At 36.1% G+C, this 22,359-nt stretch overlaps 1 protein-coding gene across 1 annotated transcript; it reads left to right on the plus strand.

Moving 5' to 3' along the window:
- Positions 1 to 11,694: 11,694 nt before the first annotated feature.
- Positions 11,695 to 14,174, plus strand: LOC141522963 (uncharacterized). The gene is given in 2 exon segments (XM_074236297.1): positions 11,695 to 11,821; positions 12,332 to 14,174. A coding segment is annotated over 1 exon segment (1,593 nt). The 5' UTR covers positions 11,695 to 11,821; positions 12,332 to 12,581.
- The last annotated feature ends 8,185 nt before the right edge of the window (positions 14,175 to 22,359 follow it).

The following is a 22,359-nucleotide window of genomic DNA, read 5'->3' on the forward strand; positions in this document are numbered from 1 at the left end:
TATCATCTATTTTCTGCTGTGACTCATTTAACTTTTCTTTAAAAAATTTAGCTTTCTCTGCCATTTGGAGCATACATGTTTACTATTGATATTAATTCATTGCTGATGGGACGTTTTTACAAGATGTTATATGTTCTTATCTTGTAAAATTAAGCCTATTTTTGATTTTGCTTCGACAGAGGTCATTATTGTCACCTCTATCTTTTTTTTTACTTCAGGTGAAGGACAATATATTCTGTATCGTCCCCTTATTTTTACTCCATGTATTTTTTCTGTTTCAGAAACATTTTATAGATTCTGATTTCTAATTCATTCTACTAGTTACTCCATTTTGCAGGTAAGTTCATCCCATTAACATTCACAGTTATGCTTCTGTATAGTTCCCTCCTTTCTGTTTTCTTCTATTTATCCTTCTTTCTCACTTTCATTTTTTAACCTTGTCCCTCTTCAAAAATCTATTTTGTTTCTGACCACTGTGTCCCTTAATTTTCCTTTCCTCTTATTATTTTTGCCTTTTATCTTCTTTCTCTACTACTTCCCTTCTGAGTAAGATATAATTTCTATATCTAATAAAGTGTATATATATATATATATATTCTCTTTTTGAATCAATTTAGATAAGAATGAGGTACAAGTGTTCTTCTCCCTTCATTTTTTAATTGTAAAAGTTCTTTCACTTGAGATAATTTCTCCCAGTTTTCTTCTCTTTTTCCCCTTCTTTCAGTACATCCCTCTTTTCCATTCCTCCATTTTTTTGAGATCACCTCAATATAATTGACTTGCAACTATGACCACTGCCCATACAGATAGTTGCCCCCAAAAGGTTTTTAGGAGTTAAATGTTCCATCTTCCCAAATGGTAATAGAAACAGTTGAACCTAATTAAATCCCTTATGATATCTTTTTAAAAATTTTATACTTCTCTTGGGTCTATTCCTTTAATGTCATAACTGATAAATTTTGTGTCATTCTGACTGTGATTCTTTGGTATCTGAGTGGCTTCTTTCTGATGCTTGCTATATTTTTACCTTGACCTGAACTTTTTTAACCCTTTTTTCATTTGGTCAATTTTGTAATTTAAGGTGCTATTTAAAAATATTTTTGTAATTTTCACTAAGCTATTAATTTTTTTTTATCAGTCTCATTTCTGCTTCTCCCATTTTCCTCTGTCACTTTTATTTGACTTTTAGAATCATCTTTTTGCTTTTTCTTTAACTCCTCCAGGAGTTCCTGTTTATCTTATGTCCAATTTACCTTTTTCCTTGAGGCTTTGTTGTTGCCTCTATATCATTGTTTTCTTTTGAATTTGTGTCCTAAACTTCTCTCTTACCATAAAAGTTTTTGAAGATGAATTTCTTTTTTTCATTGCTTGCTCAATTTTTCAGCCTATTCCTTGACTTTGCACTCTATGTCAAAGTTGGACTCTGCACCTTTGGGGGAAGAATATAGCAAGAGGGTGACTCCTAAGTTTCAGGCTTTTTTGACCTGCAGTTTTCACAGCTAGTTCTGGAGGGGTTGGGGGTTGTAACCTTTTTGTACTTCCTAGTTGGTATGATCTGGAGAAAGGTATGATCAGGCCTCTCCTAGAGGTCTGATCATTACCTAGGTAGGGTCCCTGATCGTTTGAACCACAAGGGCTCTCAGTCCTAGAACTGTTCCCAGAGTTCCTGTCACCTTGTGACTGTAAACACTTTTCTCAGCCATAGATCTGCAACCCAGAACTGGGTATGGGCAATAGAGTTAACAAAATACCACTTGGTCATGTGCCCAATGCCAACACAGGCATCCCCTCTAATCTCATTTTGACCAGTTTTCTAATTCTCTTATTGTCTCTAGGCTTAGAATTCTTGAAACTAATATTGCTGCCTTCAGAGCCAGCTCCATGGTCCTCAGCTGGTGTTCCTGTCCTAGGTGCTCCAGGCCAGTCCCCAGACCTGTGTCAAAAACTGACCTCTCTCTTTTCAATTTTCTGTTTTCTTTGGTTAGAAAAATGTCTTACTCAACCTTTTGTTGACTATACCAGGCAAGAATTCAATGAGAAACATTATTTTAAAGTTATTGAGGAGGGAGTATTAGGAGAACTCAATGGGGAAGCTGCCTCTACTCTGCCATTAGAAGTCTTTCAAAGTTATCAATTGAATCCTGTTTTGTCATTTACTCTCTCTCTCTCTCTCTCTCTCTCTCTCTCTCTCTCTCTCTCTCTCTCACCCTGGGCAAGTAAAATAAAGGGGCTTGGCTACTGGGCTTCTAAATCCCATTCTACCTCTAAACCTAAGAGCCTATGATTCATGGAAGTTCAAATCTGAAGTTGAAGTCAGACCAATGCTAGATTTTTTTATTGCACCCAAGATGTTGATATGAATGGAAAATTCAGTTGTTGGGATTCAGGGTGGGAGATCAATACAAGGTCAGGAAGCAAGATAATGAATATATCAAAGAGCTGACCATTTGTTTGACAAACTATCCCCAGTCCTTTAGCTATTTTTCTGATGGACTGTTGCTTGAATTTCCTATACAATTGTATGTCATTGTAGTCCTAGAGCAGGTCTACTCTTCCCCTTCCTTATTTAGTCATGTTAACAAAAGTATGGACTCAGGCAACAACTTTTTTCATGACTTAAACTGTGAAAAAATATTTGCTTATCTTTCTAGATTGGAAAAATAACTACCTCCTCTCCACAGAGCACCTGCTTTCCATGGATACTGACAATGGAAAAGCAGCTGAAATAGTTACTTACAGTGCAGTCTTTGCATTGGTCTCCAGTTGTCCTCTGAGTTTAAGTTGCTCCAAGTTTCCCTTCTGTTCCCCTCATTCATCACAACTATGGACTACCTGCCTGGAGTTCAAAGTATTCCCATGGCTCCCAACCTCCTGGTGCTCAGATTCATTTTGGGTTTAAAATGCAAAGATTACCCTAAATTATCTGCTTTGGTTGTCTCTATTACCATTAATCTTTCCAACTGAGCTTTTCATAAGGACTTCACATTCACATGTAAATTTATAAGGCAAATTTTGGAAAGTAAATTTACTGCATGACATTGAATATTAAGGATACAATGGCAAAGCTCTGAAGTAATTGGCAACCTACCCCAGTAAAGTTCTGAAATCCCAACTTTCCAGAAGTTGCAGCTGCTCTCTTTAAGATCTAAGTTCTCAGCTTCTCCTTCGCCAAGAAAACAGAAGTAATTTGCACAGGTTTATCAGTTAATCTTCCCTTCCCATCTTATTCTTCCTTCCATCAAATACATATAGAGGAAACTGGAACAGTTTTATCATGTGGTAATCCCTTTCCTGATTCTTATAGAGATAGTAAACCCTTCTAGCAGATTGGCAAGAAAACCTTGAAGTTCCTAGAGGTTCTCACTGATACCCTGCCATTATCTTTCTAGATGCTTGGGCTCCATCTACTGTGGCTAAAACTGCTAGCTTTAACTCATGGAAGTATAGGGGAAGCAGGAAAAGGGGAGAGAGAGAGAGAGAGAGAGAGAGAAGCAGAGTGAGAAAGAAACAGAGACAGAGCAGAGACAGAAATACAGAGATAGGGAGGGATAGGGACTGAAAGACAAAGAATGATAGAGAGTACAGCTAACCCAGAAACATAGGGACAGATAATGAGACAGAGAGATGTAATCTTAAAAAAAAATTTAGATCCCTGAATTTTAAAAAAAAATCACAGATTGTTGGGATAGTCCAAATTATTCTGCTCATTTCACTCAACATCAGTTCATGTTTTTCAAGACTTTTCTGGTCTCTCTACTCAAGATTTCTTATAGAACAATAATAATACTCCATCCCATTCATACCACAGTTTGTTTAGCAGTTCCTCAATTGATGGGCTTCCTCACAATTTCCAATTCTTTGATATTACAAAAAGAAGTTATAAATATTTTTCTACATGTGGGTCATTTCCTTTTTTATGATCCAATTGGGATACAAATCTAATAATGAAATTACTGGGTCAAAAGGAATGGACAATTTTATTAACCTTTGACATAATTATCAATTTCTCTCGAGAACAGTTGGATCAGTTCACTACTCCACCAAAAATGTATTGTGTTCCAGTTTTCCCATATCCCTTTTACCATTGATCATTTTCATTTTTTTTGTCTTTATAGCCAATCTGATGGATGTGAGGTGGTACTTTAGAGTTGTTTTAATTTGTATTTCTCAAATCAATAATAATTTGGAGCATTTTCCATATTTTTATAGATGGTTTAAATTTTTTCATCCAAAACCTGTCTGTTTATATCTTTTGCCAATTTATCAATTGGAGGAATGATTTGTATTCTGATAAATTTGACCCAGTCCTCTGTATAGTTTAGAACTGAGTCCTTTATCAAAAACACTAGCTGTGAAAATGGTTTCCTGACAGTGTAATCTTTTTAATCTTTGTTGCATTGGTTTTATTTGTATAAAAGCTTTTTAAATTTAATGTAATCATAATTTTTCATTTTGTATTTTATAATATTCTCTCTCTCTCTCTCTCTCTCTCTCTCTCTCTCTCTCTTTCTCTCTCTCTCTCTCTCTCTCTCTCTCTCTCTCTCTCTCTCTCTCCTGTTTGGTCATTAACTCCTCCCCTTTCCATAGATCTAACAATAAGCTATGCCTAGCTTATGCCATACTATTTTCCAGTTTTCTCAGTAGTTAAGTTCTTAGTCCAGAAGTTATAGTTTTTGAGTTTATCAAACAGTAGATTACTATTACATTTGCTACTTTTTTTATATCCAAACTATTCCACTCATCCACAACTTTTTTCTTAGCCAGTACCAAACAGTTTTGATGACTGCTGCTTTACAATATAATTTTAGATCTGGTGTAACTAGGTCACCTTCCTTTGCCATTTTTTTCATTAATTCCTTTGTTATTCTTGATTTTTTATTTCTCCAGGTGAAACTTATTTCTATTTTTTCTAGTTCTATAAAATAATTTTTGGTAGTTTGATTAGTGTGGCACTGAATGAGTAATTTAATTAGGTAGAATTTTTATTATATTAGCTCTGCCTTTATTTTTGTGAAAAAGTGTTAAGAAATTATTTTCATATAGTTTCATGTAGTTTAGGCAGATACTATCAAGCATTTTATGATGTCTGCAGTTACTTTAAATAGAATTTATCTTTCTAACTCTTGCTGCTGGGCTTTATTGGTAATATACTGAAATACTGATGATTAATGTGGGTTTATTTTATTTCTTGCTGTTTTGCTAAAGTTGACTATGTCAAGTAATTTTTAAGTTGATTTTCTCTAAAATAAGCCATCATAAAACATGCCATTCTCTAAATATGCCATCATATCATCTACAAAAAGTGAGTTTTGTTTCCTTATTGCCTATTCTAATTCCTTCAATTTCTTTTTCTTCTCTTATTGCTAAAGGTATTGCTGTTTGATCTTCTCATTCTTTAAAATTAGGTTATTAAGTTTCCAATTAATTTTTAGTCTATCTTTCCATGACCTTTTATTACATGTGATTTTTTTATTGGATTATGCTCTGAAAAGGATGCATTTTATATTTCTGCCTTTCTGTACTTAGTTGTGAGATTTTTATGCTCATGGTCATTTTTTGTGTTGGTGCCATGTACTGCTTAGAAAAAGCTATAGGTGACACAGTGGATAGAGCACTATCCCTGGAGTCAGGAGGACCTGAGTTCAAATCCAACTTCAGACACTTAATAATTACCTAGTTGTGTTATCTTGGCCAAGTCACTTAAACTATTGCCTTGCCAAAAAAAAAACAAAAGAAAGAAAAAACTATATTTCTTTCTTTGCTCATTCAGTTTTCTCACTAGGTCTATCATATCTATCTTTTATAAAATTCTATTCACCTCCTTAACTTCCTTCTTGTTTATTTTGTGATTAGATTTATCTAATTCTGAGAAAGTGAGGTTGAGTTTCCTCAGCTAGAATAGTTTTGTTATGTCTTCCTGTAACTCCTTTAGCTTCTCCCTTAAGAATTAGGATGCTATATCATTTGGGCATATTTTATTTAATATAATATTACTTTGTCAGCTATGGTACCTTTTAGGATGATGTAATTTCCTTCCTTATCCTTTTTAATTAGAGCTATTTTTACTTTTGCTTTGTCTGAGATCAGGATTGCTACCCTTGTTTTTTTTTTGAACTTGCTGCAGCATAATATATTTTGCTCCAACCTTTTACCTTTACTCTGTGTGTATTTCTCTGCTTCACATGTGTTTCTAGTAAACAGCATATTATAGGGTTCTGTTTTTCATGTACTCTACTATTCACTATTTTATTGGAGACTATGATTATTAACTCAGTATTACCCTCCATCTTATCCTCCTTCCATTTTTACTTTTTTTCTTTCTTCTCAACCTATTCCTGCTCACCAGTGTTTTACTTCTGACTACCACCTGCCTCAATCTGCCCTCCCTTCTGTTAGCTTCCCTCTATTCTTTTTCCTTCCCCCTGCTACTTTTACCCTCCCTTCTGCCCCCTTATATCAGCCCCTCCTTCTTTTCCCCTTCCCTTTCCCCTCCATATTCGTTGTGGGGTAAGATAAATATCTAATCCCAGCTGAGTATATTTGTTATTCCCAATTTGATCCAAATCCAAAGAAAGATTCAACCAATTCTCACATTTTTCCTTTCTTTCCCTGACAGTAGTAAGTCCTTTCTGCCTCTTCCTATGATGTAATTTGTTTCCTTCTGCCTCCCCCCTTCTTCCCTTCCCAATGCAATCCCTTTATTTTTAATGCTTTAATTTTTATATCATTTTATATAATCATTTTTATATTATCATCAAAATCAACTTATGCCCATTGCATTCTAAGTATACTCCCTCCAATAGAGGTGCAGTTTTCAAGAGTTACAAGTATCATCCTCCCAAGTAGTTCCCATCAAGAATTACAAGTATCATCCTCCCAAGTAGTCCCATCAGTTCAATCTTATTGGATAATAATCTTTTTCTCCTTCCCCTATTTATCTTTCCATGGATCACCCGAGTCTCATCTTTGTTGTTGTTTTTTTAATTTTGCGAGCAATGGGGTTAAGTGACTTGTCTAAGGTCATACAGCTAGGTAATTATTAAATGACTGAGGTCAGATTTGAATTCAGGTCCTCCTGATTCTAATGCCAGTGCTCTATCCCCTGTAACACCTAGCTGCCCCTGAGTCGCAACTTTGAAGACTAAATTTTCTGTTTAGCTCTGAAAATTTGAAAGTCACCTATTTTGATGAATGTTCATCTTTTCCCCGAAAGTGTATTTTTAGTTTTGCTGGATAGTTGATTCTTGGTTGTAATCCAAGTTCATTCACTTACCAGAATATTGTATATTAATCCCTTTGATTCTTTAATATTGATGATGCCAAATCCTATGTAATCCTGACTGTGACTCCTTGGTATGTGGATTACTTCTTTTTTGATTGCCTGCAGTATTTTCTCTTTGACCTGATAATTCTTGAATTTCTCTAGAATATTCCTTGGCATTTTCATTTTGGAATCCCTTTTATGAATTGATTGATGGATTCTTTCAATGATTATTTTACCTTCTGGTTCTGGGATATCAGGGCAATTTCCTTGGTGATTTCTTGAAAGATGCTGTCCAGGATATTTTTTTTTTGGTCATGCCTTTCAGGTAGTCCAATAACCCTTAATATTATCTTCCCTAGATCTATTTTACAGGTCAGTTGTTTTTCTAATGAGGTATTTTACATTTTCTTCTTTGTTAATTTTGCTTGACTGATTTTTGATGTCTTGTAGAGTCATTAGCTTCTAATTGCCCAATTCTATTTTTTCAAGGAATTATTTTCTTTAGTTAGCTTTTGCATCTGTTTTCTTTTTCATTTGCTCAATAACTTTTTTTAAAAGCTGTTTACTTTTTCCATTTGCCCAATTGTATTTTAGAGAATTTTAAAATTATTTTCTTTGGTCAATTTTTGTGATTTCTTTTGTGAGATGTTGAATTTCTTTTTCCCAATTTTTCTATTTGATTTTTAAGATACTTTTTGAGCTCTTCCAAGAAATCTTTCTGTGTTGAAGATCAATTCATTTGCTTCTGGGGCTTCACATATAGTCTTTTTTCTGTCATCTTCTTCTGAGACAGTGGTGTGATTATCTTCCTTATCTACATAATTACATTCTGTCATCATGCCTTTTCTCCTTCTTTTCTTATTCATTTTGAGCTCAGTAGCTTCTTGTATTGAAGTGGGTCCACTTATAGACCTTCCATTGTGAACACAAGCAGCTTGCTCACTGGGCTGGGGTTGTCTAGCTGCAGGCATGTTGATGGCACAAGGTGTCTGGAATACCTACCTGTCTTGAAATTTTCCCAGCTGGCCTGCTGTCCCCTTGGTCCATTGAGTCAGGATCCTGGTGCTTCGGTTGCAGATCTCTGCTGAGGTTGAGGGCCTCCTGCGTAACTTGCTGTGTAACATTGGTTTCTGCTCCCTGTGCTGGCATTTGCAGCCTATGCCTGTTGTTCTCCCCCTACTCTAATAAGACAGATCTTCCTAAAGTCCTTCCCAGGATCTTAAGCTAAAAATGCTCTACTCTGTTCCTTTGTAGGTTTTGTTGCTCCATAATTCATTTAGAGGCTTGATTGTTTCTGTTGGAAGTTTAGGAGAGCTTAGGCTTCTCTCCACCATCTTGTTTGTAATCATTTTCAATCACAGTCCTCTACTGAAATGCCATTCTCCAAGGTTAGCAATTATTTTCTATACTTTTTATTGGCATATCTTTTGTTTTTTTGTTTTATATCTTCATGTTTATATATTACTTAGTATATCTGCATATTATATACATTTCCTAGTGATCCTTTATTCTCCATCTCACAAAGAACCATCTTATCACAGAGAATAAAAAAGACAAAATAAAATAGTTTAGCAAAACCAGTATATTGAGAATCTTGGCATGGTTTGCCATATCCATTTGCATGCACTTCTTTTCAAAGAAGCAGATGGAGGTAATTTCTCATATCTCTTCTTTGGAATTGAGCTTTCATTACAATTTCGCAGTATTTAGTAGTGATTGGTTTGTAGTTCTTTCTACTTAGATTGTTGTAATCACTGTACATGATTCTATTTACTTTACTTTACAATAGTTCATAAAATCTTTTCCACATTCTTCTAAATTACACAAATTCATAATTTCTGACAGCACAATATTCCATTACATCCATGTACCACAATTTGTTAATGACTTCCCAATTGGTGACCATTTTTTTTACTTTCCTTTCTCTCCCCCCACCCAGTTATATCCAGTTACTCGTTTTATAAAAAACTACTAACAATGATGTCTTATTGATAAATGTGATGGCCTTTTCTTACTCTCCTTATTTCCTGAACTCTCAAGTAGTTTTTGACACTGTTGGCCTTGCTCTCCCCTTAGCAAGTGCTTAAGACATTTTATTTTTTTTACATGAAGAAGCAAATCGGCACTAGCTTTCTCTTAAAGTATTTTATAAATCCAGCGTCATTTTCAAAGCTGTCTTAATCATCTGTGTTTGCTACTGATGGTCTTCCTCTTTTCTTCTATGCATTAAATGCTTAACTCTTCTTACTTTTCCTTTTCTTTCATTTTGGCAAATACCATTAGGAGATCCTTATTCACTTCCAAATCTGTCTCCTAAACTGAAAGAAAGGAAAATAAAATTCTTGTATCAAATATTTAATATGAAGTAAAATAAATAATCACATTGGTTATGTCCTGTGTATACATATATATATATATATACACACACACAAAATATATATGTATGAATGTAGATATGCATGTATATATGAATATATGCTTGTATATATATGTCGCATTCATTGAGTTTATCATCTCTCTTTCATAATTTTGGTGGAAAATTTCATCACTACTCCTTTGGAATTATAGGTGGACATTGTATTGATCAGGATTTTAAGAGATGGTTGTCAAATTGAATTGATTTCATTACGACCTAAGAGGATTCTTATCTAGAATGCAAGAATAGTTTAATTTCAGGAAAATAATCCATTTTCATATTAATAAGAAAAATTATAAAATATTTTTATATTTTCAGATGCAGAGAAAGCCTCAGATTAAACATCCATTTCATTTATCTAAAAACATTAAAATATATAGAAATATAATGGTCTTAATGTGATAGATTATTTGTTTCAAAACTTGAGCTAACTTTTTTTAAACTTTTTTCAAGGCAATGGAATGAAGTGACTTACCCAAGGTCTCACAGCTAGGTAAGTATTAAGTGTCTCAGGCTGGATTTGAATTCAAATCCTTCTGACTCCAGGGCCAGTGCTCTATCCAACAGCTCCACCTAGTTGTTCCTAAGATTATGTTTATGCGTGTTTGTGTGTGTGTGTGTGTGTGTGTGTGTGTGTGTGTGTATGTATATGATATTTGGTTGTGTATGGCATTTGCAGCCTCAGCAGAGATCTGCAAATGAATATCATACATGTGTATGAATATATGGATAAATGATGGAAACATTTTCAGTCAAAGACTATCTAGTATTTCTATTTCTAGGCTATTAAGGGAGGACTAGCACCTTCAACATGAGGAGATATCAAATCTTTTTCAGGGCTGCTCATTCACTATGAGTGCTCACCTGTCACCCAACTCTCACCTGTGGTTTCTAGAAGTTGTAGCATATTCAGTGGCTATACTTAGGAAAATCATCTTGGCAGTTGGGCTGCACCAGGTTGAAGCTAACCAACAGTCATCAATCCTTTCAGTGAGTTAAGGGGATGTCTATCTCAATCATGTGAAGTCTTAAATTCAAACAGTAAAGAAGTGAAAAAGAAATTAAATAAGAAATTTAAATATTTCTATTTACTTCTGACAGGATAGTATATCTAGAAAAACATGGGATAGATAATTACAAATTAATTGAGTTGATAAAAGATTTCAGCAAAGTAAGGATTGTATAAAAATCTTCCTGTATAAAATTCCTCCAAAATCACCTGCTTTTAAGATACTTTGACATTTATCTACCAAGTTATTTAAATGCTCTACCAAAACACACTGCAACATTATTTTGTTAAAAATTAGAGAATGAAAAAATTGCAATTGATTAGATCAAGGATACAAGTTTGCTAGTACTTACAAAAACCTTACAGATTTAGTCTTAGACTAATAAAAGTACCAGCTAACTGCTTTATAACATTATAGAAAGTCTTAAGCAAATTCCTTTGCAAAAAAAAAAAAAAAAACAGACAAAAAATTCCAAGAGGAACTTTGGCAGACTTTGAGACTTCAAAATGTATTACAGAGCAGTATTATAAAAATTGCCTTGTACTGCATAAAAAAATAATACATCAATGGAACAGAATAGAAAACCCAGAAATAGAACTTAGTGTATTTAAGAGATTAGTGTCCTATAAACCCAGGACTATATAACACTAGGTAATAGAAGAACAATGACTTACATCAAATCTAAATACACCTTTCATCAGCTTCTACTGACTTTCTGGTCCTCTCCTCTCAGTCTAAAACCAAATTTCTTCCATGAGAGGGATTCATTTGTTATGAGACTTATTATTTCCTTTGCCCCAAGACTGTCTAAGAAATCCACAAATTAACCATTATTCTCATAATAAACCATAAAATAAACCAGCATTATTTACATATTTTTTAGCATGACTTTATTTAACCTTAAAGGGAATGAATGACTATTTTACAAATCTCTCCTTATAAATATAAGGGGGGAGGCAGGGCGCAGCGGAAAGACCCCGGTGGGGGCTACCGTGGGGCTGGAGGAGCGAGCGGCCCGCGGAAATCCTAGACTCCGGGAGCGAGGAAGAAACTTAGATCCAGTGAATTACTTCCCTAAAATCACAAGCCCTGGACCTGAGGCCCTTCATATCCTTCCTCCAGACATCTAAGGTTTCAGCGTAAATCCTACAATCTTCAAGAAGCCTTTCTGGATCCTCCTTCATTCTAGTTCCTTCCCTCTGATGGTCATCTCCAGTTTATCCTGTATTTGTCTTGTTTGTAGGAAGTTGTTTACATGTTTCCCTTTTAGACTTCAAGCTCCTTGGGAGCAGGGACTTTTCCCTTTCTTTGGATCCCAGCTCTAGGTGTCCAGCACATAGAAGAGGAGCTTAATAAAGTTTATTGACTGTCTGACTGACTCTAGCTTAGTCCGTATAAATAAGCAGGAAATTAAATTGAAACTAGGATAATCCAGGGAGTTGAGAACAAAACAACACTGAGCTCAATGTGTCCTGCCACTACACTCAGGCAAAATACATATTAACATGGTGAAAGAACTGGCACTGTGAGCAAGAGCTGCTAGTAGTTTTTGAGGAATCATGGCAAATGGGGAACATATTAGAAAACTAGAGATTCGATGACATCTCAACCTTCAAAAGAAGAAGTTTTCGTGCTCTTTAGGTCCTCTCTGCCAGCAACAGGAACATTCCTCAAGTGAGATGGCAGCTGTGGAGTTCAAGCAAGAGTCCTCTCCTGTTGCACCTGCTGTCGTCACCTTCTCACCTGAGACACAGTCTGGACTTCAGCTCTACCAGGATCCTCCTGACCTCGATGATCATGGTTTTTGCAAGGCAATGAAGTTAAGTGGCTTGCCCAAGGCCACACAGCTAGATAATTATTAAGTGTCTGAGGCAGGATTTGAACTCAGATTATGAAATTTGTATTAAGAAAGAGGAGGCTTCATCAGAGGAAGAAATTGTTAAAGGAGGAAGAGGATGAGGGAATGGATGAGGGAATGGATGAGGGAAAAATCCTAAATGAAGCATCCCAGGAACTGAAATCTGAGTACGATTCCAATGTGAATGACAGTTTAGAAAGTCAGAGAGAGACCCCTCAAAGAACTATAATATACAAAATAACTCCTGAAGGGAAAATAAGCCGTGAAGTTAAAGACCACACAGGAAGCTCCAGCCCAAACTCAAAAGGAGATATCCTCCACATATGTAAAGCATGTGACAAAAGTTTCAAATATCAGTCAGTTATTATTAAACACTTGAGAAGTCACACTGGAGAGAAGCCTTATAAATGTAAGGATTGTGGTAGATTCTTTAGCCAGAAGTCAGATGTTACCGCACATCACGTAATTCATACTGGGGAAAAACCTTATGAATGCGATGATTGTGGGAAAATTTTTGTTCATAGCTCCCAAGTTACTAGACATCAAAGAATTCATAATGGAGAGAAGCCCTATGAATGCAGTGAGTGTGGAAAAACTTTTAGCCAGAGCTCAAACCTTATTCGACATGAGAGAATTCATACTGGAGAAAAGCCCTATGAACCTAATCATTGTGGCAGATCTTTTAGTCAGTTTTCATGACTTGTTGAGCATGAGAGAACTCATACTGGAGACAAACCATATGTATGTAAAGAATGTGGAAAAATCTTTAGCCACAGCTCAGATGTTATAAAACATCAGAGAATTCATGCAGGGAAAAAACCCTATGAATGTAATGATTGTGGGAAAACTTTCATTCATAGCTCGCATGTTATTAGACATCAAAGAATTCATAATGGGGAGAAACCCTACAAATGCAAAGAGTGTGGAAAAGCTTTTAGCCAGAGCTCTGATGTTACCAAACATCAGAGAATTCATACTGGAGCAAAACCCTATGAATGTAGCCATTGTGGGAAAACTTTTGTTCACAGCTCACATGTTATTAGACATCAAAGAATTCATAATGGAGAGAAGCCCTATAAATGCAGTGAATGTGGAAAAGCATTTAGCCAGAGCTCAAATGTTCTTTGACATCAGAGAATTCATACTGGAGAAAAACCCTATGAATGTAGTCATTGTGGCAGATGTTTTAATCAGTTTGCATTACTTATTGAACATGAGAGAGTTCATACTGGAGAGAAACCCTATCAATGTAAAGAATATGGAAAAACCTTTAATCAAAGATCAGATGTCATTCAACATCAGAAAATTCATACTGGAGAGAAGCATTATTCATGTCATGAGTGTGGAAAAACCTTCAGTCGTAGCTCAGCTGTTATTAATCATCAGAAAATTCATATTGGAGAGAAACCATATATGTGTAAGTATTGTGGAAGTACCTTTAGTGCATGGTCGAGCTTTGCTAAACATCAGAAAGCTCATTCTGAAGAAAAGCTTTATAAATGCAGTGAATGTAAAGAAATTTTTCTTCAGAACTCAGAGCTGATCAACCACCAGAAAATTTATCATAAAGAGCACATTCCAAAAGAAGAACCAGACATTGAAGTGAAAAAAGAAGAACCTGAGTGAGCAGGGAATCCGGTTTAAAGCAGCTTTCCACAAGTTTGGAAGCTCTTGGGAGGTCAGACATTTAGCTTGTGTTATGTAGGACCTAACCCACCATCTCCTAAGACCTGCTAAATAAATGCTTATTGGTTCGTTAAAATAAATATAAGGGGGAAAAGGAAACTATACTTCCCTTTTTAATCTTTCACATAGTAGTCCTGCTTATTAGTTGTTCATAGAATTGGAATCAGTCTTTTGGTAATTTTCTCACATTAATCACCTTATATATTTTGAAAGTTAAATGTCTAAATATGATTTGATGAAAGAAAAGATTTATTCTAAATGTGTATTTTTGAACATATATGATCAGAATTATTCCTACTATTATTTGAAGACCTGGCAATCAAATCATAAGTATTCTGCATAGGCAGCAGCTGACTTCATTTTGTAAAGCACACAAGTATATCCTGTTTTTGGACATCACTGATATATTTTGAAAAAGCAATGCCAATTATCTTTACATGTTTTTCTAGAGGAATGAAATGTAAAAATAAATGAAAGGTATGTGTGTATCTGTGTATGTGTGTTTGTGTGTGTGACTCAAAAATGCTTAGACAATTGAATTGGGAATTATTAGGAATTGGTGAATGGCAACTGAATGATTTATTTAAAAGAACAGCTAAAAGGAATAATATTCCAGAGAATAAAATACAAGATTTCATTTCACATGACAACTTTACACATTAGGCAACTGTAAAAAAACCCCTTGAAATTAGAGAATTACTTGGCAGAGTTTTTTTTTTTTTGAGATCAAAACATTGGAATGAAATGGGTGCCTATTGAGGGAATGGTAAACAAATTTTTTTTTGGGTGAATGTAATGGATTACTAATGTGTCAATAGAAATGATGGATATATATGTCAAGGAAATTTGTGAAGGCATATGAAATGAAGAATAACAAAGTAAGTTGAATAAAAAGATAATATACACAATGGCTATGTCAATGTAATTGAAGGCAACTCTAAGACATCAGAATTCAGGTTCAACATAGTTATCTAGATTTTAGAGAATTGTTGAGGGTATTGCATATTTCACAACTCCATGTAAAGTGATGGAGCAAAGGTTTACTTTGGTGAACAGAATTCACAATACTTCATAATGCCCTTTTTAATGATTTGCATTTTTATTTATTTGAAATACAAGGGATAGGTCCTAGAGGAGGTGATTGAAAAAGGTTTGGAGTGGACATCCCCCTCACTCACTGACAGATTTGAGACATGTTAACTCTCAATCTGATTTAATCCATATGCTCAGTCAGTTTGTCAAGGTTTGACTGCTGTGGGTGCTGTAGCTTCTTGGGTGATCCATAAGTCTACCCCAAGTATATGAAGCATGTAAAGACTTTGGCAGAATGAGTGAATCAGAGCAATTTGTTCCAATAGCCATGAAGGCAGCTGAAGTAGGTGCTCTGGAGTATTTAAAGCTTGATCAGACATAAGAGAAACCCAGATCATCTGCTACAGCCTGAACTATTAATCATTATCTTGACTTTTTTCCTGCCAGTGGACTTTGATGATTCAGGAGGAGAGAGTGAAGGTGATAATTCTATGCAATTTTTGTCTTTCTTAAATCCAATTCATATTAAAATTAACACATTTCCTGTGATATCATTGGCCCTCTTCAAAAATGAAGGATAAACAGCAATAACATTTGAAAGATGCAATGGTGAAAATAAACAATCCCTCCCCCAAAACAATAGAGTATTTTAAAGAGGTTAATAATGGGATCTTCTAAGAATTATTAAAATATGATTTTTATGTTATCTTAAGGATTTTTGTGCTTTTTTATGGTGTATACTTACATAATATATCTTATCTTAAAATTTCTTTTTTTGTGCCAATCTTTATTTTCATGCTAGGTCTCATGGACCCAATTAATGTTACCATAAGACATTAAAGAGAACTTGCTGGAATTTGTTTAACATAGAGGATTGAACATTGGAATAGCATTCTTAGTTTATATGCATTTGAACATACGGGTGAGCCAACAGTGATAGAGTTTACTGCAAAAGTTCCTAAATTTGCATCTTCTCAAGTTAGCATATTTTTTCCTCTAATGCTTGCATTTTATATGCACATTCTCTAAACCTCACCTCACTTAACTCCTTGATATTTAGACTCACAGAATGTTAGAGTTATAAGGGACTTTAAAAATCATTTATTCCAACCCCCTTATTTTATAGATAAGAAATCTAGAGTCACGAGTCATGAGTCAGTCTCTAAGGAAAGTTCATGTGGGGCAAGGAGAACCCTTAAATTCTCAAGATCTGGCTTTAGGGAACTTTTTGTGTGATTACCAGTAAGGTAAAAAAAACAATCCTTATTTGGGTCATTTCAAATGTATTAATTTCTCAAGTGCTAATATGATCTTTCTTAGGCAAGCTTCAAGTAATAAATATTTAAATTAAATGGGAATAAGCTTTGGCAAACCATATCTACTTTTTCTGACTTTCCTGCAATTAAAATCTCTCTTATGTGTTTATATAACAGCAATACCTCACACTTGTGTAGCATTTTTAAAAATTATATTGTTTAATCATCATAGCAGCCATATGTGATTAGATCAGTCAATCAATAAGCATTCATCAAGATCCTACTATGCATCAGACAATGTTGAACTTTAAAGACATTGCTCTTCAGAGGCTGGCTAGGTGGTGCAGTGGATAGAGCACTGGCCCTGGAGTGAGGAGTACCTGAGTTCAAATTCGGCCACAGACACTTAATAATTACCTATTTCTGTGGCCTTGGGCAAGCCACTTACCCTATTGCCTTGCAAAACAAAACAAAGATATTGCTCTTCCTAACTTGAAGATGAGTTAAGTTGAAACTCAGAGAGTTTAGATGCTTTTCTCAGAATCATACAGTCAATGTCACAGATGGAATTTGAATCCAGGTCAAGCATTCTTTTCCTTGAACTGAAACTTCTCTTGTATTTTTGGGCACTTGGCCAACCATCTCTATTAGGTTCTAAGCTCCTAAGAGTAGGGAGGCATTCCATTTTATTTATCTTTGAATCTACAAGAGTCCTTTGTACCTGGTAGATGCTTAATGAATGGAAGTATTTGTTGAATAAATATTTACTTGAATGATTTCAGTCATCAACCATTACTGAGCAGCCACTAAAAGCAGAACAATGAATTGTTAATGGATCTCCTGCTTGTATTAGAGATTGACTAGAATATCCAAACTTTTTTTATTTGGGATATTTTAAGCATTTGACAAGTGTCCCCTTAATATATTTTCTGTGGGTTCTACTTAGTTTTTTCCTGATGGATCAATATAGTAGTAGGATTCCTTGGATGTGGCTAACCTAAGATCTGGCAGGGAAACTAATTGAGTCTTGCTATGGGGTTTATTTTAAGGAGGTTAATGGAGTTGGAATGAAGAGAATGGGATTAGAAATTATGGCAAACTTAATCACCCTCTTTCCTATGTTTTTCTGATCAGCATCCTTATAGAAAGAGAAGATTAAATGATATTTCTGTGGGAACAAAGCATACCACTGACATGCCAGATTGAGGCTAACAGTCAAAGCAAAGATTATAAATCCAGTGAGTAAGCAAGATATAGTTATGATGAGGGATGCCGACTGTGTCCTAGGATTTAACATTGCTCCCCATGTCTGACTCATAGTATTACTGAAATGATAAGGATAGCTCTAGAGCTAAAGGATCCAGTCTACTTTGGGTGCCTAGACTCTTTCAAGACCTAGATAGACAAAGCTTCTTCTGTTGGAAGCAATATCCTAGCCCCCACTTCTATGCAGATTAATTTGGGTTTTGCTTATCATTAGTGAGGCCATCATCCAGATTTTGATGGTTCTGAGAATAAAGGTTCAGGTTATTAATATTTTTTGGTTGTCTGAGAACAAGGTGGTGATGAAGAACTGGTGGAAAAAATGCTCAGTTGATTTATGTATATACCACTTTCCATTGAAGACCTTTCTCCTATTATATCAAAATAAATTTTTAAAAAAAATTATTTATTTACACATTACTAAAATAGTCTTATAAAAGTAAACCTTATCCCCCTTCCCCCCTCAAAAATAGGAAAATATCACAAAAATTAAAGAGAGAGAAAAAGAAAAAAACATACTTCAGTTTCTGTTCAGATACCATCAGCTCTTTTTCTGGGAAGGATCAAATTCTTTTTCTTCTTCCTTTTTTTTTGCAAGGCAATGGGGTTAAGTGACTTGCTCAAGGTCACACAGCTAGGTAATTATTAAGTGTCTGAGGTTGGATTTGATCACAGATCCTCCTGACTCCAGGGCCGATGCTATATCCTCTGTACCACCCAGCTGTCACAGGATCACATTCTTTATCTTAAGTCCATCAGAGAAGTTGCTCCAATATTTTTTCCCACAGTTGCTATTGGTAATTGTATTTTCCCCCCATCTATGCCTCCCCATTTATTCTATTCTCTCTTTCCTTTCATACAAAAGTGTGTTATGGGGTAGGGTAGCCAAGTGGCATAGTGGATTGAGCACCAGCTCTTGAGCCAGGAGGACCTGAGCCCAAATCCTGCCCCAGACACTCAACAACGACCCAGCAGCATGGTCCCAGGAAAGCCACCCAACCCCACCACTTTGCAAAAAACAAAAGGAGTATGTAATCAGATATGACTACTCTTTCCCACAATCTTCCCTCTCCTTTATCACCTACACCTCCCCTCCCCAACCCCTGTCCCCTTTTTCCCATCCTGGTCCTCTCCTTTTGCCTCTAGGGTAAGATAGATTTCTATACCCTATTGAATGTGTATGTTATTTCACCACTGGGCCACTTCTGATGAGAAGTGACTCTCCAATTCCCTTTCATCTCTCCCCATTCTACTCTATTGCCAAAACTTTTTCTTGATTCTTTTCCATAAAATACCATAGCCATTCTACCTCTCCTCCCCCTTTCTCCCAGTACATTCCTTTTTCACCCATTGACTCCATCTTTATACTATATCATACTTTCATGTTCAACTCTTTCCTGTGGCTTGTCTATAAATGTTATTTCTAACTTCTCTATTAATTGAGAATGTTTATATGAAGTATCAGTATCATCTTCCCATGCAGGAATATATCATTAAATCCCTCATCATTTGCCTTTCCTTTCCACCCTCTCTACGCTTCACCTGAATCCTGTACTTGGAGACCAAACTTTCTGTTCAGCTATGGTCATTTCAAAAGGAAAGTTTGAAAATTCCCCTATTTCTTTGAATGTTAATATTTTCCCCTGGAAGAAGATGTTCAGTTTTTCTGGATAGTTGGTTATCAGTTGCATTCCAAGCTCTTTTGCTTTCCAGAATATCAGAATCCAAGCCCTACAAACCCTTGATGTAGACACTGCTAAGTCCTGTATAATCCTGACTGTATTGCCATGATATTTGCCTTGTTTATTTCTGACTGCTTGTAATATTTTCTCTTGACTTGGGAGTTCTAGAATTTGTCTATAATAATCCTGGGAGGTTTTATTCTGGGATCTCTTTTAGGTGATTAGTGGATTCTCTCAATTTCTATTTTGCCCTTTGCTTCTAGGACATCAGAGCAATTTTCCTTTAGAAATTCTTTAAAAATGAAGCAAAGCTCTTTTCCTGGTCATGACTTTCAGGTAGCCCAATAATTTTTAAATTGTCTCTCCTGGATCTCTTTTTCAGGTCAATTGTTTTTCCAATGAGATTTCACATTTTCTTCTAGTTTTTCATTCTTTTGGTTTTTTTAAATTGTTTCTTGATTCCTCACAAGGTTAATAGCTTCCCTTGGCTCCATTCTACATATGAAGGGGTTGTTTTCTTCAGAGATCTTTCTTATCTTCTTTTCCATCTGGTCAATTCTGCTTTTTAAAGTATTCTTCTCATTAATATTTTGGGTTGTTTTTTCCATTTGACCTAACCTGGTTTTTTTGTTTTGTTTTAGGTTTTTGTGAGGCAAATGGGGTTAAGTGACTTGCCCAAGGCCACACAGCTAGGTAATTATTAAGTGTCTGAGACTGGATTTGAACCCAGGTACTCCTGACTCCAGGGCTGGTGCTTTATCCACTACGCCACCTAGCCACCCCGACCTAAGCTGGTTTTTAACATATTATTTTCATCTCCTTGACCAAGTTGCTGACTTGGTTTTCATGTTTTTCCTGCATCTCTCTCATTTCTCTTCCCAATTTTTCCTCTACCTCCCTCATTTGATTTTCAAAATCTTTGTTGAGCTCTTCCATATCCTGAGCCCAATTCCTGTTTTTCTTGGAGGCTTTGGATACAGCAGCTTTGACTTTGCCATCTTCTGAGTGTGTGTTTTGATCCCCCAAGGGACTAAAGTAATTATCTATGTTCTTTTTTTTTTCTTACTCATTTCCTAGCCTAGCCTATGCCCTGGTTTTCAGGTGCTTCCCAAGCTTTTGAGTGTTATTGGGACCCCCTTCCCCCCACCCCTGGCCAATTCCTTCAATCTCTTATGAGAGGCTCTGACTGCTCTCTTGCCTGTGCTCTGGTCTGTGGATGGCCATAAGCCTTCCCCTCTGCCCTGGAGTGTGAGGAGGGTCCCTGTTCCTCTATGGCAATGGGGACTCAGACTGTGACTAGGTCTGAATTTGGGCAAAACTGCAGAGTCCTGTCACAGGACCAGAGGACAGACTTTCTCTCTGGAAGCAGCTGCCAGGCTGGGTGACTCCACAGGCTTGCTTATGTTTCTTGGGACCAGGTCTGTTCTGATACTGACTGGGCTCCACTATCACTCTGGCAGTGTTTTCCTACTGATCTTCCATGTTGTGCTTGGAGATCCCTGGGTTTGGAGGTCTGGAAACTGCTTCCCCTGCCATGAGCCCAGATGCCCTGGGGGCCATTCCTGGAAGGTTGGAACTCATTCACTCTGGTGCAGCATGACCTTGACTGTGCTGCCACCCCTTCTGATCCTGGTAGTATTGGGTGGAACAATTCCTATGGATCTTCCAAGTTATCTTGTGCTGGGAAAACTGTTTTGCTGGGTCTTTCTGTGGGTTCTGTCACTCTCAAATTTTCTTACAATAATAATTTTAAGGTTTTTGGAGCATTTTGGAAGAGAGCTTATAGGAATTCCTGTCTTCACGCTGCCTCCTTGGCTCTTCCCCCAATAAATCTTCTTTTATTAACTGCTGAGTGATATGCAAGGGTTGTGTTTTGTTCCAATTCTGAACACCTCTCATCTCTCAGGGTATGAGCTCTCTGTGAAGTTCTGACCAAAAAACTCATCATTTAATAGAATCGTTTGTTGGAAGAACTTGCCCTCCTCTGCAACATCCTGCCTGCTTTTCCTTCCTTCTGCCTTCCTTCTGAGATCCCTACCTTTCCTGGTAACCATGTATCTGCTTATTCCTACTCTTGTACAGTACTCTACCAGCTGCTTTTCCTTTGCCTTGTTGTATTTGTCTGCCTTAGAAAGGAGTTGTGCCCTGCTTCAATATCTGACTACTTCCCCCTTGATTCACTTCTCTTGATATTTCCCCTCACCTTACTTCATCAGATATTTATATAGCCTTATTTGAAGGAATTGACCATAATACCTGCCTTGATCTAAGCCACCCCAGTACATTCCTTCTTATCTGTTACTGATGTCTGCCACTCCTACCTTCCTTATCTTCTATTCCAGCAGAAAGTATCTAGTACTCACCATAATAAATCCCATCTGAAATTTGTCCAGTCCAGAAATTTAAAAAATCCCCAAACTTCTGATTGTATATAATCATAAGTAACTTCCATGATAAAAAGGAGTGTCACTTTGCCTTTTTCATAGCTTAAAAGGACATAATGTTGGAATATGAGGAATATAATTTTAAAAAATTTCTGAAACCTGGTAGAATAGTGACAGGATGGCTAAAACACAGAATGAGCTGAACATTTGAGAAAATTGCTAAAGGCAACAAAAAAGTATTTTTTGAATCTTATTTTTTTTAAATTATCTTATATAGAATAATTAAGAAGGCTTACTGCTTAGAGAAGATAGTATAATGTTAACAGATGGTAGGGTAAGCTTCCTATTTTGCTTCTTTCTTTCCCAGCAAATGAAAGCATCTTCAGTTTGGAAAAAGAACAAACCTTATAAAGAAGGAAATGGGGGGGGCAAAATAGGTGGGGAGATAGCAAGGGAACAAATGTAGGGGACTTTGTGAGGTTCTGGAATGATCTCACACAGTAGGCAA

Source organism: Macrotis lagotis, chromosome 1 (assembly GCF_037893015.1).
Source record: "Macrotis lagotis isolate mMagLag1 chromosome 1, bilby.v1.9.chrom.fasta, whole genome shotgun sequence".
NCBI classification, from domain to species: Eukaryota; Metazoa; Chordata; class Mammalia; order Peramelemorphia; family Peramelidae; genus Macrotis; species Macrotis lagotis.